General features: G+C 36.4%; 1 protein-coding gene across 8 annotated transcripts in view; it reads right to left on the bottom strand.

Annotated features, from left to right (window-relative positions):
• The window catches only part of dync2h1 (dynein cytoplasmic 2 heavy chain 1), a 104,687-nt gene that overhangs the window by 1,607 nt on the left and 85,497 nt on the right, over positions 1 to 17,583 (bottom strand). For all 8 annotated transcript variants that reach the window (XM_032545462.1, XM_032545461.1, XM_032545466.1 and 5 more), the window contains 7 exons: positions 15,686 to 15,802; positions 13,789 to 13,896; positions 12,432 to 12,533; positions 6,132 to 6,221; positions 2,488 to 2,597; positions 2,332 to 2,413; positions 52 to 168 (listed from right to left, as the gene is read on the bottom strand). In XM_032545462.1, coding sequence (XP_032401353.1) covers positions 52 to 168; positions 2,332 to 2,413; positions 2,488 to 2,597; positions 6,132 to 6,221; positions 12,432 to 12,533; positions 13,789 to 13,896; positions 15,686 to 15,802 — 726 coding nt within the window. The remainder of the gene's footprint in view (positions 1 to 51; positions 169 to 2,331; positions 2,414 to 2,487; positions 2,598 to 6,131; positions 6,222 to 12,431; positions 12,534 to 13,788; positions 13,897 to 15,685; positions 15,803 to 17,583) is intronic.

Below are 17,583 nucleotides of genomic sequence, written 5' to 3'. Positions count from 1 at the left end.
AAAACCTTGCCAGCTTTGTAAATGTAAGAAAGTTTAACAACACTGAGCTACCTGTGGAGCCCAGGCCATGTAGCATGCTGGGACAGCCGAGACGCTTGGAGAATCGTGTTGGTTCTCACTTAAGTGGATCCCGTCAAAACGACACCCCTCCAACTGGAGGCCACCAACCTACAAATCCAACGGGAAAGAAGGAAACAAAATGAATCTGACTGTGATGATGAAGAGGAGAAACAACATCAAAGAGAAGAGTAATGAGAGCAGTATAGTTGGGGCTCATGCATTAAAATAGCCTCATGGAGCAAATATAAACTATGAAAGGGTGACGAACACTGAGGTCACTTGTTAAAGAAGTTGCAAACAGATCACATGAGAGACACTGTTTGGGTGACTCAGGGATTTTCCACAGAAGGCCAGACAAAAGAAACCTTGGCACCAAATCTGACAAGCACAGACGACTAAAACTCTAAATCACTGTAATCGGAAGAAGAAAAAAAAAAGAAAAAAACAAGGGAGTGAGGGAGAGACAAATCTAGAAGAGAGATCATTGTGTGCATGCATTTATCTGTGCGTAAGAAAGCTCAACAATTATCCTCTCTCTCTTTTTGTGTGATGTTTATTTCCTTTCCCTCCCTGCAGCTGCAGACTCCACCCTTCCTTTCTTCCTTTGTGTAGTTTAACAAAGTGCATCTTAAGTCATGCCAAGTTCTATTGGCATAACTTGAAATGAAACCTTACTTTAAAGTATAAAAGACAATAAAATTACATCAACCTCTGTCACAGCATGAAGGACAGAAATATGCTGTGCTGTTAGGATGATTTACAGCCATTTTTAATCTTAAATATTCCTGCCTATCAAATATCTTAATCAAGCAAGACAGCTTTCAAAGACACCAGACATGTCTGTCTCTAATTATTGTGCAGAAAATATTTTGCTTTTTGTCTGGTTCTATTTTCTTTTCAGTTTCTGCTTCAATCTTTGAAATCCTTGCTTGTTGTCTTTTGCTCAATTATTTTGCAATTATCTGTCATTCTACCATCCACCATTTTGATTATGGTTCCAGTTTTCTGTAGCCCAGTGGCAGGATCTATTGTTGGCACACATTATCTGCAGTGTAATATGCGCAGCGTATAATTACACTTAGACTTTGACCTTATCTTTTCCAAAGACTCTGATCTTCTGCAGACACTTTGGCTCTTCACTTTGACAAATTCAACACTAAGTCTAGACCACCCTTTGTCAAAATCTCGACTTTTCCAGATTTTAACCTAAGGAAACATCAATCCTAGCCTATGCCTTGGTGTCCAAACATCAAAGTTCAGCTCTCCCTCAGACCTGCAGTCATCTGAGAAATACCTGTGTGGGGACAAATGCCAGTCATAAATATTTTGTCCTTGTAACTCTGGAGGTGTAGGTCTGGATTGTTTTTTTGTAGAGTTGTAAAATAAAAGGGCAAAGAATTTAATCTTTGTGAATCCATTGAGAAGAATTGTCATATTATTACACAAGTTACAATTTTAAATAAATTAAAGAACTCTGTGTAAAACTTTGCTCAAGTTTCCTCCTTTGCGTGTGAGTTTCAACCTGCAAGTACAAATCGTCTCTTATTCATCTGATTGGTCAAGGTCAAGTCAATCACAAATTTCCTGATCCAATCGGATTACAGGTAGGTTTAAAGATAGTAGGTCGAGTTGGACGTCTGACTCCGCCCTCAAACAGTTTTAATTAGACAATCCTTCTCCTTTGCTCCAAATGTCTCATTTTACTCACAGAAGTTTTATTCCTACAATGAAGTTACTTTTAAATTGGATATTTGACAGAGACATGTGGAGAATGTCTCTGTCTCTAATGTCCCTAAATGTTGATTTAAAATTAGGATTGGCATCATAAAACCATAATGGAGAAGATTTTGTGGCATGTCAAGTCCTGTGGTGTCTTTGAAGTATTTAGTGGGGAGAAAATTCAGTGTCCAGTTGTGTTATAACCAGGTATGTTACTTTCTTTAACATCACAGTCTTGTTGTTAATACTTGACCAATGCCCCCAAGTGGTCAGATAAATCTCAGCTGATCAAATCAGACTGTGAGGAGTTTTTTAAGTTTTGCTGTCAGTTTGAAGAATTCAACCTCTAGAAACAAGTGAAAAATCTGCATAGGATAGAAGGAGATTATGAATTATTACTTTTGGTCATTGTTGATATATTTGAGTCAGAGTTGCATTGATTCTTTAGTATCAATACTCATGTGCAATTTACATGATATGTAAAAGAAATTGAGCATGACCTTCATAAATAAAGTCATTCAAACTGACTGTCAGCTGCTACATATACTCTACCTTGACTTGTAGCTTGGCCTGAGCAATTGGACTCCTCCAGGAAGAGACAAACACCAAACTATCCATGGAACAGCCTATGGATCTGAACAAAAAATGAAAAAAGTAATGCTTTAAACTGTGATTGGCTCACATAAACATGCAAACTTTCATTCCTACCTGGCCGTTTCTTGTCTCAGAGCGTTCAGGAAGGTATCAGGGTGGAAGAGCTCTGATAAGTCAAGAATGTCAGAGAGGAGAACCTGTCTGCTCGCACGTTCAACCCAACTCTGTGTAAAAAAATATACCAAGAGGCACACACAAAGGCACACAGATTTATAAATCTTTTAGAAAATAAACAGACTCAGATAATATATAATTCAAGCATTACATCAATTTTCTTCAAGTCAAAAAGAAAAATTTTACAGGTGATTTTAATATGAGAGTATTTACAATGTACCTATACTAATAAAATTGCTTGGATTAAAAATTTTAAAAAACTATTTACCACTGAACAAGTTTAACGGTATTATTTGGTCATAGAAATGTTCAAAATGAGCCAATCTGCAACCTGACAGTCCATGTCTGAGTTAGATAGTACATTAGAAATTTAAACTAATAAAATAGAATGAATATTTAATAGAAATGTGTGATTAATAAGCTACTCCAACTTTCCTTGCATTTTTTATTACCACACAACAACCTAAAAATACCACAAACACAATAAACCTGCTAATGAGAACATAATGCATAACTAGAACAACTATTATTGACCTGCTTTTAATCAAAAGAATCCAAATTGTTTTAATTTTCAGTAATCAATGTCATGTGACAGTCATCCCCAGAAAGAAAAAAAATAGCTAGGCATTTTACTGCTCTCCCTATGCATTGCTATGGCAGGCCCCAGTAAGCATAGAACACAGGGAGCTATAGACATGCAGAGTAGTAACTGTTTGTACAAAAAAATATATAAATGGAGAGAAAGGGATCGAAGGAAAAACAGAAATAACCAGTATGTTGTGAATATTTGCATAGCCAGAGATAAGAGCCAGAGATAAGAGTCCTATGAGCCTTATCCATGATGGTGATCTAGGGCATCAGATCAGACATCTGCTTTGATTAGATAAGCAGCTTCCTTCTGTGTCACTGCAAAAACCATTTAGTTTTGTCCCCAGGACAACTCATCGGGTAGAACACTGTCCTGCTTCTTTGCATCTTTTTTTAGTTACATTGATGTTTTTGGGAAAATGCTGCAGAACTTCAGAAATGAAGTCACTTGAGCATATTTTTTATTCTTAGAGCAAAAGCATCTTTTCATTTATGCACGGACAACAAAAGTGGAAAGATGTAAGAATCAATGTTTGATTGCGGTCTCCATCTACTCTCTCTTCCTTTAAACGGCTGTATTTAAGCAACTGCACTGGCTTCATCATAGCGTTTAAATCAGGCATAAAACATCCAACACGACGAACACCGAGCATATAGACACTGTGTCCGAGTCAGGGCTGTGAGAATTAGCTATTCAGTGTGGTACGCTTCTTACAATCTAACTTCTCCACCTTACTTTTTTTCCTTCACAAGGTAATCTACATACTCGTCTATTTAGATAGATGTAATTATATAATAATATAAAGTTGATTAATACAATTTTATTGCTTTATCTCATTTAGTTTTCTCTGTGCTGTAGGTACTGTAAGCGTATCAAAAACGTCACAGCAGCCTAACCTCTAGGTCATTAACAGACCAAAAAATGTCATAATCAAAGTGAACTCATTTTAATCTTTGTTAGCAATGGGTGATTTTTGGCATGGTATCAGTCTGTATTAGAAACTGGGCAATGATCGGCTTTGACAATTTCATGATTAAGTAGCTCTGACTAGTGGTCAACGAGTAGGAAACAAAAAGATCTAATATATGTTTTAATTTAGCTAACACACCCTATATACGTAAATGCTAATGGTCACACAACTTTTTTTGGGTAAAAGTTGTTGCAGCAGAAAAAAAAAATTAATGGGAAATTCACAAAGCAGAGCAATCTCCATTTATTGCCCTGCTTTAAATAAAGGTTTAAAGCAGGGCAAACAATGTGTTTTGAACACATAATTAGCAAACAGATTCTCATCAGGTCTCAGTTATTCTTTCAGCAGCCATAAGCGCAACATGTGGAATGAAATAATAAAACAAAATTAATGTTTTTGTTTTTTTTACTTTTTTGATTAAAATTTGTATAAATTATGGGAAACTCCAAATTTTGACCTGACATAATGCTCCTTAAAATGTGTAAGAGCTACGTCTGACTGGAGAAATCATCTTGGAAGCTTTTAGAAGTTTGCTTTTTTCTATGAATGTGCATAACACACACACACCCACGCACACCCCCACGCACACACACACACACAACCTTTGTGTTCCAGAATAACAAGGAAATTGCTATGGATCTAATTTACATAAATATAAATTAGTGTGTTCAGGCTTTTTCCTAAATCAATGCATACTACCTCAGTTACATATGTGTTATATACAGTACAAACCAAAAGTTTGGACACACCTTCTCATTGAATTCAATGAGAAAGTGTGTCCAAACTTTTGGTCTGTACTGTATATCAGAACGGACACTATTTGCTTGTTGCAGATATTTTAGAGCAGATCTTCCTCACCTTCTACTTACAGAATTACAAAGATGCACAAACTCAAATTTTCTTACATTCAGCACCAGCAAATATCTTAGTATATGTGCCCCTATGTTTACAATTTTAAGTATACTGAGCAAGTCAGACTAAGCACAAAAATTGCTAGAAATGTGTAGACCTATAATTTCTAGAGAGGCTCTGCGACAACAGGGAGAAGATCAAAGAAAGGCTGAATATATTACATCAAAGTTCTTCTGATTTGTCTAAATTAAAGATTAGTAGGTTAGGGTTTTATTAAAAAAACAACAAAAACAAATATTAGATTTTTGTCACAAATTATCTTATTGGTACAGCTCTAACTTCGAGGAATATATGCTAAAGCTTGGCAGTGTGTACTAATTATACACAGGTTACTTGGGGTAGAGTTAAAACATCTGAGCTTGCTTATTGCCAAGGTTGATTCATATGTCTGGGGACACTGTGCTGCTGGCTCTTGGTTCTTTAGCAGCTCTGGATGGCTCTGCCTTGATTAGCTGAGAGAATACAGAAAAGCTGCTAACACAGTTATCACTCAGCACTGATGAGCTGAAAGAGACAGTGAAGGACACTGCAGCCTCCAGACAGACACACATGAAGACAGATAGAGTTCAGGTAGACAGTGAGGCTAGAATAAAGGATAAAAAAGAGAAGTGTCAGGAAGACATATGCACAGAGAAGGACAAGCAGGCCTGCAAACGGAAACAGGCACAATGCTTTGCGATGCACTCCAATAATGAAATGCATCCACACAGAAATGAATTATTTTCAGATGCCTGAGTGTCTGTGTGTGTAGTAGTCTGTTGGAGCATATTGAGGTAGGCGTGTAGTCAGACACAGCTGAGAGGAGAACCCTTATTTTCTGTCACTGACCTAAGAGTGAGACTTCCTACACCGTTCTGCTTTCAGATAATGTAGAAAACTGAAATAATTTCTCTGGTGTACTAATTAATAAGTACATCTACAAATAACTACTATGATTATAAATCAAACTTTAAAATCCTGCATCCACAGCATTTTTGGATAAATGAAAAATAAAATAAAAAAGCATGTAAGAAATTTTAAATGCTTTATAGCATCCATTACTGGGCAAAAATCCCGAGCTTGCAGTTTTTAAGAGGAGAGCATTCATTCCATGTATGCACACTGTTGCCTTACCTGTGTGGCTAGAGCCCGTGTTACAACAGCTCTGAGGTACTGCATAGGCTCCTCTGGTCCTTCCCATTTATTCTGCCATGTTATAGGACACTGACACAATGGTGAACACATAGAAAAAGACAGAACATTAGATCTTAGACGATATAATGAAGAAATCACCCCACCTAATATGTAATAGATGTTACTACAGTATTTATTTGACATTAAAAACATTATAACAAAAAAACTCTTATTCTCTGCTCTCTCTCTCACTGATTAAATCATTTGCAATTATAGCTAGACATAACTGAGAAGCTTTAACTGTGTTCAGTTGCTCTTTAATTGCTCCTAATACTTGCTTCACAAAAGTAGATTTAATATTTCACATGTTTTTTTATGTATCAGGTAACTGCACACACTCCTCCAATACATAATCATACACGTAAGTAAATAAAACATCAATAAATCATCAACTCAAGTCATATCATGCTCAGGCTGTCATTACATATAGATAATGCCTAATACATTCTATTATAATAGAATGCATTTGAACTACACTGCTAACGCAGAGAGTGGAAAATATTGCTGCATTGTGCTTATAACATTAATTTTAGATGATAACTCAATAATTTCCTTTTAATGTGTGACTTGAAAAGCATTGTAAAGACACAGACAAATGTAATAATTTTTTATGTTGGTTGATAAGGAGTGTCACTATTTTCTTGAAAGCAAGTAGTCCTTGAGTTACCCGGGAATGTTGATGGAGTTTACTTCTCATTAGGCTGGTTGAGACAACTCATTTGCAAAAACCACTGAAGAAGCCGCAACTGCTTTTAAATAATTAGTGTAGCAGCATTGTGGGTACTCATTACAAAAAGAAACAGTGACAGTGTCAGACAAATTGGTTTGGAAGCACTGAGAGTACCAGGTTAGCTAACTGTTTACTGCTAACGGTATAAAAGTTGGCATCTCATTTATAGCTTCCAAGCTGCACTACATGAAAAGGTCTCTTTAATAAGGATGGGATGTATTTGATTGTCTCTTCTTCAAAAGCTAAAATACCAAACTAAAATATTCCTAAATGAACACAGATTTAAAAAAAAAAAAAAAACAGTTTGAGATTTGAGACCTTTCTTCTCCGATATAGAAAAGATATAGAAAAGAATTAAACTGATCTACAGACTAAAATATTCTACAATGTTCACATTTCTAATTAAAACAGTTTGTGACTTGATACCATTTCCATATATTTAAACTAAATGAGAGACAACAGTTATGTCTCAAACAGCTAAAGCATCCTGCAGTACTTACTGTGAACTCTTGGACAAAAACAAAGAAATGTCTAACACTTATACAAAAATATAATTATGAGACTACAGATTGTGAGTTTGGAATAATCCGAGGATCGATATCAGAAACTAATTAGGATGACACTTTAAAAGTAGAAGTTAACGTTTAGTCTGTGTCAAGTCTAAGGTACAAGCAAGAGATTTAAAAATGTTCTATAATCATTTATCATTTTGAAAGAAGATGCCAGAAAACAACAATAACTGAAAAAGGGTGGTACCTAAACTACATTTTTTTGATAATTTGATCAATAATATTTTTTAACTTATTCAAGAACCTAAGTTTTTCCAGAAAATATCGATATTCTTGTAATTACAGCTGGTACTGAAAAGCTCAAGGAGGCCAAAGACTGCTTAACTTCTAATAAAAAAATGTCTTACCAGCATTCAAACTAATGACCTTTACCCTAACTAAAGGCAGTGCAGATATTTATTGCTGTTTTGCAGTACTGCTTACCACTCTCCTCTGATGGGTATCTTGGCCACTTTCCAAGCAACTAATTATGTTTTACTGCACAGCTGAGCAGAGTGGCAGTGGAGCTGATCTCTCACAGCTATGCATACCATACTTTTACATTATTACAATCCCAAACGGTCCATTTTCCAAATAGATAAATTACCTCTCCAGCTCATTCTGATCCTCTTCCCCTAGTTGAAAATGGCCCAATCAGTGACGGCTGGTTGAAGCCTGTGATCTGACACTTATGCATCATAATGTTTTCTGAAAAGTCTCCACAGTTCATTTACAAACAGGCTTTCTGATGCAGTGGCAACCATCTGCTTACTAGATAAATATTAGATGTAATTAGGTCTTTTTGAAGTGGTAGTTGAGAAAGTACTGCTTCGTGTCTTTTAGCTCAGAAGGTCATAAAAAACTCACTTTATTTGGTTTTATTAGTAACCTTAACTTAAACTGTTCTGAGAAAAACAAGCCCTACAGAGGCACCAAAGTCAGCATAGCTATAAAAAAATTATTTGCATTGGGTGACTTCATTTCAGTTTGTCACTGTGTGTCCTCTTTGTACTGCTGGGGGAACATTGGCTTACAACAGTGATGTCTAATGCATTGCCAAATGTGGCTACAAAAGTCATCAGATGTTTGATAAAAAATTGGCAGCAAATAAATGTAGTGTTCATCTAAAATGCCCTGGCCTGGCAATTCAGAAAAGCACAATCAAAGATGAAAGTCACTGCTGTTTCTCTGAAGCTCTAGAAACCTTTTTTTTTACACCTCTCATTATGTGTTTGATACAGTGACATGCACATGTACATGAATCAGTCATGATTTTTTTATTTACCATGGACAAAATGCATACCCCTTCTGATTAATAAAACAAAACACTTAAAATTACCCAATAGTGTCTTGTAATAGGAACATCGGTGGTAGACCTGTTAACTTTTGTGGGTTTTCAGTTTAAATAAAGTTTGACACACAAATCCTAAAAAATCATCAAATTAGAATTTTGGCCATTTGATGCTCTGGTGACTCATTGTTGCGCTCATTGGGTTTTTATGGGAACTTTTTTCAAAGTCTTCAGCTCTTGTGCAGGGGGAAGAAACTCTACTGGCTGGGTGTACATGTGAGCAGATTAGCACAGGGGTCTCAAACTCCAGTCCTCAAGAGACAGTCCTACAACTTTTAGATGAGAGCTTAGTCCTACATACCTGATGAATCAAAATATTTCCTAACCATGCATCAACTCTCTACAAAGTTCTAAAATATAAGAGTCAGGTCTGCTGAAGCAGAAACAAGGCTAAAATTTGAGGACGCTGGGCGTTGGGGAGGGGAGTTTAGGACCACTGCTTTAATTTTCTCAAAACCTGTTAGGATAAGTGTTGTCAAAATGTGACTGATTATGGTAGATGTAGATATCATAAAACAGGTTTAGCCAGCAAACAGGGTAATGCTACTTTAACCATCAGTGCTCATAAATGTGCGGCTTAGCTATACAAACATACTACCTGAGAATCGTCTGATGTTAACAAACCGTTCTTTATCCAGTGCAATCTGTTCAGCCACCAGAATGTAAACTGGCTTCATTAAATAAATAGTTAACTTCCATTTGGAAATGTTTTAACACAAAAGCTGTTATTAAACTGGTTCTGGTCTTGCCATGCATGCTTACATTTTGAAAAACAGCTGTTCTATAGGTTTGTATAAGAAAAAATGGAAATAGAAATTTTGTGGAACACCAAGCAATGTCCTCCTATATCCAGCAAGCCAAATTAAGTATCTACATTAAGAAGCGAGTGTGTAACACTACTTTTATATCATTGCTGCAATATTTGAGTAGCCTTTGAGTCAATTCTGTTGCAGTGAAGCACTTTTGAGGTACATCTTGGCTTGTGAAAGCCATGATCAAAAATTACTGCAGCATGAGGACATGTCCAAAAACTCTGGGGCAGTCTGGTCAAATTGTGTGCTACAGTAAGCCCCTTTCAAAAAGCACTTTGACATAAAGACACACTTATGCTGGCTCCATGTGTTGTGTGAAAAGATCAAGGTGCAAGGGGGGGTTGAAGTCAACCTACCATTACTTCACACCTCAAATTTACCTAGTAAAGAAGTCACAGCTGTGTACCAGCTGGCTTGTAAAATGGTAGCTTGTCGTTGCAGCTCCACTGTGTGAGTGTTTACAGAGACTATGTGGCCAGCTGGGTTGGGATTCAAAGCAAAAACACAGATAGCAGCTCTGTGTACTGCATGTTTGACACAATGTTTTTTCATTAAACAGACACTGGAGAAATCATGATGAATAGCATAAACTCAAATGTGTAGTAAAGCAATGCCAGAGTTTTATTTTCCAATACATCAATCAATCAATCAATCAATCAATCAACCAACCAATCAATCCCCTATGCCATTGTATCTTCGTGTTTCTTGAAATGACAGGCAGACACCCAGCAGTGTGGCAGGGACGGTACAGATCCCGTGGAATATCTTTTCACTCCTACTCAATTATCCCTCCATTAGCAAAGAGTGATTAACATATCGATATTACTCTCACAATTACGTTTTCCTAACCATTTCCCGACTATTTTGATAATGACAAAGAGATACCATACATTATGCTAAATAAGGCCAGATAAAACTTCAGACACTGACACTTATTGTGGCATCAATGATATAATTTCAAACATTAGGAATGGTGCAAACAAAAATTGTGCAAAATTAGAACTATTTAAAACCTTGAAACAGAAACAATGTCCAAGTAAAAACAAATCAAATATGGTGTTGAATCATAAGCTTGCCAAATGATTTTTTGGGGGGGGTTTGTCACTTTATTTATTTTTTTTTTATACAATATACTGTATCCATATTTAGGATCAACATTGGATGTTCAAAAGATGGAAATTTAATAGAAAAAATTAAATGTCAAAATAAATAAATAAAAAGCAACACAGGTATACAGGTCCATGTGATCACTAAACCACAGAAATGTTCAACCACTGATCCTAATCTAGGGATCTTTAAAGAAATGTTTGTCAAAGGTTATTGGAACAAAATGCACTTGAGAAATTACCTTAGCATTTTTTAGATGTCTTTAGGACTAGACTTTGAAGTATAAAAACAATCATGTTGACAGATGAGTTCAGATTTCAATTCTTCTAGATAGAAATGTGTTGGGATGTCTTATGCTAAAAACCCATGAATTTGACTATCTCTCAAGGTCAACTGAAGTATTCATAACAGCTATAGATTTCCATCAATAAAGTGACTTTTTCAGTGACACCACAGACATAATATGAGACGTTACTAGAATTTAACTTGCATCAGATCTTTGAGACATGGGGTGGCGACAAATAATTTCAGACCTTTAACCCTGTTTAGAATAGGAGGGATATAGACTTTGAACACAATGGTCTATCTATTCCACTATCGACAAATTCTTAACTTGCTCATATTCTGGGTATGTATCCCAATTAACTATAAAATTTCATATGATGTCAATTTCTTTTCATCTGCTTTCTTTATTTTGAGGTGAACATTGTTATAGCATGTCCCTTTTGTTTACTTTTGGTAGATGTAAACAATTATTCTGAGTTTTATTGCACACATGCAAAATTATGGCTAATTTATTGGTGGTACAATTTTATCCTAATTCAAAAAAATTGGCCTAATTCTAAGTTATACGGACATAAATCATAGGAAAAACAGTAGAAGGGTAATAGATTGGAATAGGGAAAAATAGAAAGCATAATGAAGTAGCTGTAAACTAGAGAATGATAAAGTAGAAATGTGAGTAAGGGGGTGAAGGGGACTTAATACCTGCTGATCATTACAAAAAAAGAGAGGAGAAATGTAGTGAATAAGGATTTTGGCCCAAGGCTTCTCTTAGGGGATTATAAACACAAAAGAAATGAGATGGGAAAAACTGGGAGTCGGTTCCCTTCCACATCATCTTTTCCCTTTTGTCCTCAATTCAGCCTTAAGATATACACAGATACAGATTGTGTTTGTAAGATATCTACATGTCAGAGCAGTATACTATGTACTGTATGCTACACCATGGCCTTGATTTCTCCACAAAGTGTTTTGCAATAACTCTAAAATAATTGAGGGAAAGGAAGGCATTATGATATACAACAGTGGAGAAAGACAAAAATATATAAATATTTAAAAGCAATGTATAAATCTTTCTGTGGAAAACACATTAAATCTCAGTGACTCAAGTAGTTTATTTTTTCAGCAAGTGAAAGGGAACTCCTTCAGGGAAAATGTGAGGCAGCATCTTATTACTTGCCATTTTATAATTCACCAAGAAAAAAAAATCTGTACCTGAATAGACAATTTCTCAGCAAGACTAAAGGCAGCATCTTATTACTTGCCATTTTATAATTCACCAAGAAAAAAAAATCTGTACCTGAATAGACAATTTCTCAGCAAGACTAAACTACTTTTATAGTTGGTGATCTTACTTAATGCCACCTCTGCATATCTCAGTGTGACCCCTTCTGGGAATCTTTTTCTTACCTCTTGATTTAGCAAGGCAGTGGCCAGTTTCTGAACCTCAGGGGTTAACAGCTGGGTTCCTCTGATGACCTTACTCAGTGCAGCGAGAGACTGGTGAATACTCTGTGACAAGAAGTACATTTTAAATACAGGACATCCTATCCTTAACACAAACTGTACAGCTGCTCACCAAAAGGTTTACTGTAGTTACCTTGTCCATAATGACTGCATGTGCACAGCATAGCAGACTTCTTTTTTATTTTCACAAATTTTGATTTCTTTTTAAACTTGAATTTGAAAAATGTTTTACATTAGAAACATATACTGAGTCAACTTTTAAAGACACATTAGGTCCCTTTCGTAGCTTCGTACAGAGGGTCTGGGGTCTCGCCTATTGAGAAATAACTGCTTCCTGAAGGCAGAGACTCTGTTGATGTTTTAAATGTTACCCAATCACTAGTGTTTGGTTGTGTCTGTGTAATGTGCCAGCTTGATGCTATGAAGCTTACAGGAAACGGTGTGCACTGTTAACAACCATTCTCTTCTGCAAAAAAAGAAGTGCTGAGCCGAACGAGACAGCCGTTAGTATTAATTCAATATTTGGAAGAATGGCCAACGCGGACTGAATGGCTTCATTCACTTCCTTCGCTGCCATTGCTAAAACTACAGGCACACTACAATTCTAAAATGGTGCATAAAGTCAATGACATTGTTCACAACTTCTGCTTCTGTTCGCTGACTGGCCCAGTAGAAAGTCTACCAGGGAAATCCAAGTAAATGGAAGAAATCCCAGGATGTTTAAATGAACAGCAATGTCATGGTAGCTTGTCACTTGTGCCCATTTTTAGGTGATGTCTTGACGAGAGCTCTGTAGAATGCCTAAGCTTTAACTATTACTGTTTGTATAACCTAACCAGCTTAAAGTTTTCAAAAACTTTGAACTTTGGAGTTCATGATACTTTCTGTTCACTAATGTTTTCCAGCAAACCTCTGTGGCTTTTACAGAACACCTGTAAAAGCCACAGTGCATTATTTGGAGGTTTCAAAGTAAAGTGGGGTGAATACAAATGCAAGTCACACTTGTCATATTTTAATTTAAAAATAATTGAAAACCGTGTATATGAACTGTGTATGTGTAGCTGCAACATGAAAAAAATTTGAAAAGTTCAAGAGTTATGAATGCTTTTGTAAGGCACTGTAAGTGAGGCAAAGCTTGCCAAATCAATAACTGATTTAAAAGCTTATTGTGTCAATGGCATTTATGTTGAATCCCTGTGCTCTTTAATGAAATCCTTTTCACAAACATACACAATACACACAGAAATCAGCAAACACCATTTAAACAGAATGAGAAAATAGTTTTGTCACAGACACACACCTGGACCAGGCGGATGGCATTAAACTGCTCCAGAGCAATGAACGATAGGATTGGTGACTTCTGGCCTTCTGTAGGTGGCTCAACCTTCTGATGGATCAGCGTAGAACCCTGATAGAAAGCAGATAAAGACACCATCAGCTTTCAGAACTGCATGGTATACATCAAAAACAGAACATTTTTCTGCAGTGCCGTTAGACTAAGAGTATGTGCATTACTAATAAAACACCAGGATTTAAAGATTTAAAAATAACAATAAAGAAGATATTAGGTGAGTAAATGAGGCAACAAACTCAGATGTTTAGATTTATTTTAATGGGGAAGTGTTATGTGTTTTCCAGACACATGGTGCCATTTTATAGGACAATCAAGTAACTATGCTAACTTCAGTTGTTATAAAAGTGCTACATATCTCAAATATGACATAAAATAAATTTGACATCGTAATTTAATGATTTGAAAGTGGGCCTTTGTCTCTTTAAAAACTCCTGTTCTTTCTCAAACTCCAGCTTTCTAGAAGTCATTTTTATTGAGAAGTAGCTTGTATAATGAGCTCAGCAGGTGCGCGGTTCCACCAGGTGTTTGCTAATTGCTGCTGACTCGTCTGAAGGAGTAGTCAGAGTCTGACTACTCCTCTGGAGTAGGAGCGTAGGAGTTGCGGGGGAGTGATTCTCTGTGAAGCAGAAGCTCGGAAGAGGAGCTGCGCCTCGAAGGCGGGGCTAGTTCCACCCAGGCATTTTGCACAGCTGATGGTTTACATGGAAATTAAAAAAAACTTCTCAAACATGCTTGAAAGAATCAAGGCAACACTCCAGGTATGTCTTTGATGAGGGAATGAAATTATAACATGATGTAAAGTTTAACAATGCCAATTTTACATGATGCTGCCATTTTAATAGAGTGCAAACTTTTTATCTGTGCTGTTCTGTACGTTTCTTGTACAAACTCACAGTTAGGAATGTGAGATGCATGAATGTGGATGTTGAAGAGTGAGACAGAACAAAGCTGCGATAGCCTAACTGCAGCAGTCCCATTGTGTGTTCAAAAATGTAACCTAATAACCGCATGAACATTCTCAGTTTGTTTAGATTCTCTAGATTCTAGACTTCTCCCTCAACGACAAACACTTTTACAGTGAACAAATAGCTTGTATGCATGAAAGTGCTTGAATGTAATATTTACAAGATACACTTCAGCAGTTGACATACATAATGAACTTAGCAATGCAAGTCACACTCTGAGGCACATATACACTGATGGTCAAACACTGTAGGCCAACTCATGACTGATAAGCAGTTAACTGAAAGCATACAGCAGCAGATTCAGAACTAAGTGATACAGCTGTAATGAATGACTCAGACATTCTCTGTTCCTCTCTAGGTAAAAACAACTCTGGTTAAAATGAACTACGAGAGCAATGAGAAGCTGCGAGGCTGAGCAAAGTAAAGGTGCAAGGAGAGAGCAAGCATGTGTGCTTTATAGCACTGGAGTGAATAAAAGAAGCAGAGCAAGAAGACGGGAATATGGAAGCTAAATTATTTAATATAAAGGTACATGTCCGTTTCACTTAAAAAAGAAAAAGGTGCCTGTCTCCAAGCAACCACACACAAGAGTGCTGGCTGACTGGGCAACCTAGGATCTATTATACTGTGACTGTCACTGACGACTAATTTACAATTATCTCTTGGCTACTTGCTTTGATATTAGCGCTGCAAAATGCTGGGGAACTCACACATTTTCAATTATTGCATGCTGCACTCTCCAATACAGAGAAATCACAGACATTTTAAAATACTGAAGCAGAATTACAACATTCTTGCTGTTTGCTTTAATAAGAAGACTGAACTAAAACCAATATTAAATTCAGAAAACCAGAAATAATTTAAAAGCATGAACTGACCTGGTTTAGTTTCTTCCATAAGTTGAGAACAGGTGATAGTCCATTTGACCACAGCTCCCGATCAAATTTGGAACCTGTTGCCACTGAGCGGCTGAGCACACGCAATTGTGAAATTACCTACAAAAAACATTAAAAAGTCAAACAAATATGCAAACAGGGATATTTTCATTCATGTATCTCTAATTAGTGTGTTGAATATAAAACTGAATTACATGCAACCTTTTGAAACCATTTTTTGGATTTTACTAAAAGACCTGATAAAAGACAATTCCTATTGGAAAGTGTGTCCAAACTTTTGGTCTTTACTGTAAGTAAACTGGGCATTGGAGACTATCTATCCTGTAGAAATTTTGCAGGACTAGGAAAAATCTTTTTTGTTCCTATTAAGCTGTAGTGTACCAGGATAGCTTCTTAGCTGTCATTTTTTTCAACAGAAAGTATATGTCATAATCTAGCAATTAAGTTGATGAAAATTGACATTACTTTACCTGGCAGCTAAAATACTGAGAATAATTATTAACCAGCGACAGTAAACTAAAGGAAAGCTAACTTTTCATTTACAGCCACTATGACCTGAGCTAGGTCAGTCCCACAAGAATTTTACTTTAATTTTTTAACAGCATGCTCTAAAATTGCAGCATGTGCGTGTGGGTGTGCGAGGTTAGTTGCGTAGCCCACAGACATTGACATCGGTCCTTTGGGGAACAGAGAGAGTATATTAGGGGAAAAGAGAGAATTAAAAAGAGAGTGCATGAAAGTGTTGGTGACAGATGACAGCAGGAGGGGCGACAGTAACATATGTGGAAGACAGGTGAAGAAAGAAATTCAGAAACACACATACGCACAAGCAGATCTATGTAAGAACCTTGTAAGTGCTACATGAATTAAACTTGGTTGTTGGTTTCAGTGATCACCAGACAAAGACCGAAGATAATTACAAATAAACAAGGATGTGCAAGAACTAAATTAGTCTATTCTTTTTAGAGATGCAAACATTCAATCTATGATTAATTGTTGATTAATTGTTTATTAGATTAAAATTAGTTCCATTTCTATTTACTAGCCACACTACAACACTGAAAGAGTTGTAGTGTGGCCACCACCTAGAAGAGGGCGAAGCTAGTTTTCGTTAGGCGGAGTTGATGCAGAGGTAAAGATGGCAGAGGAATCCCAGAACAGGAAAGAAAAACTCCACTTTATGTGGATCTGTTTTGAAATATAAACATTTGACACGTCCCTTATGTTTCAACTTATTAGCGCTCAATCAGTTGTGTGGAGAGTAGCATTAAATTCTCAATTAGAAATTATTGATTTACTATGAAGGCGAGGATGTGATGACACAACACAGAATAACAGAAAAAAATCCAACTTGATGAAGAAAAACATGATGAGAATAAGCACGGTTGATTTTGACGGCTGTCATGAGTTAATGGACTTCATGGAGCAAAGTTGTAACATTCCTGGCCACTTTTTTAGAGGGATGCTGAATTGAAAGCATGACTAACAGCACAAACACAGATTGTAGACTGCCCTGAGATTACATCACACTTTTTGTCCTTTTCTTTGACACGTGATGACAAGTAAAGTCTGTGGTTCTTCTTACTGTATCAATGTTTCTCTGTTCATGGGAGAATAGATGTTTCAAATATTTTATTCTTTTAATCTTTGATTTTTCTATTCAGCATCCCAGATTGCTGCTTTGTTATATCTTATTAATATGTTTAAATTCAATAATATATGAAAAAAAAAATTCTGTTTATACAGCCAGTATGTGGTACAGCTGACACACACACACGCCCACACACACAAAAAAAAGAAATCAGTGTTTCCTGTTATGTGAAGAAGGTTTACCCTCTTGCTACAAGAGAAAACTCTGTTTTCTTTTTTTAGATCAATGA

The sequence above is a fragment of the Xiphophorus hellerii genome, chromosome 18 (genome assembly GCF_003331165.1).
Source record: "Xiphophorus hellerii strain 12219 chromosome 18, Xiphophorus_hellerii-4.1, whole genome shotgun sequence".
Classification (NCBI taxonomy): domain Eukaryota; kingdom Metazoa; phylum Chordata; class Actinopteri; order Cyprinodontiformes; family Poeciliidae; genus Xiphophorus; species Xiphophorus hellerii.
Note: the sequence above shows the minus strand (reverse complement) of the source record. Positions and strands in the feature narration are given on the sequence as shown.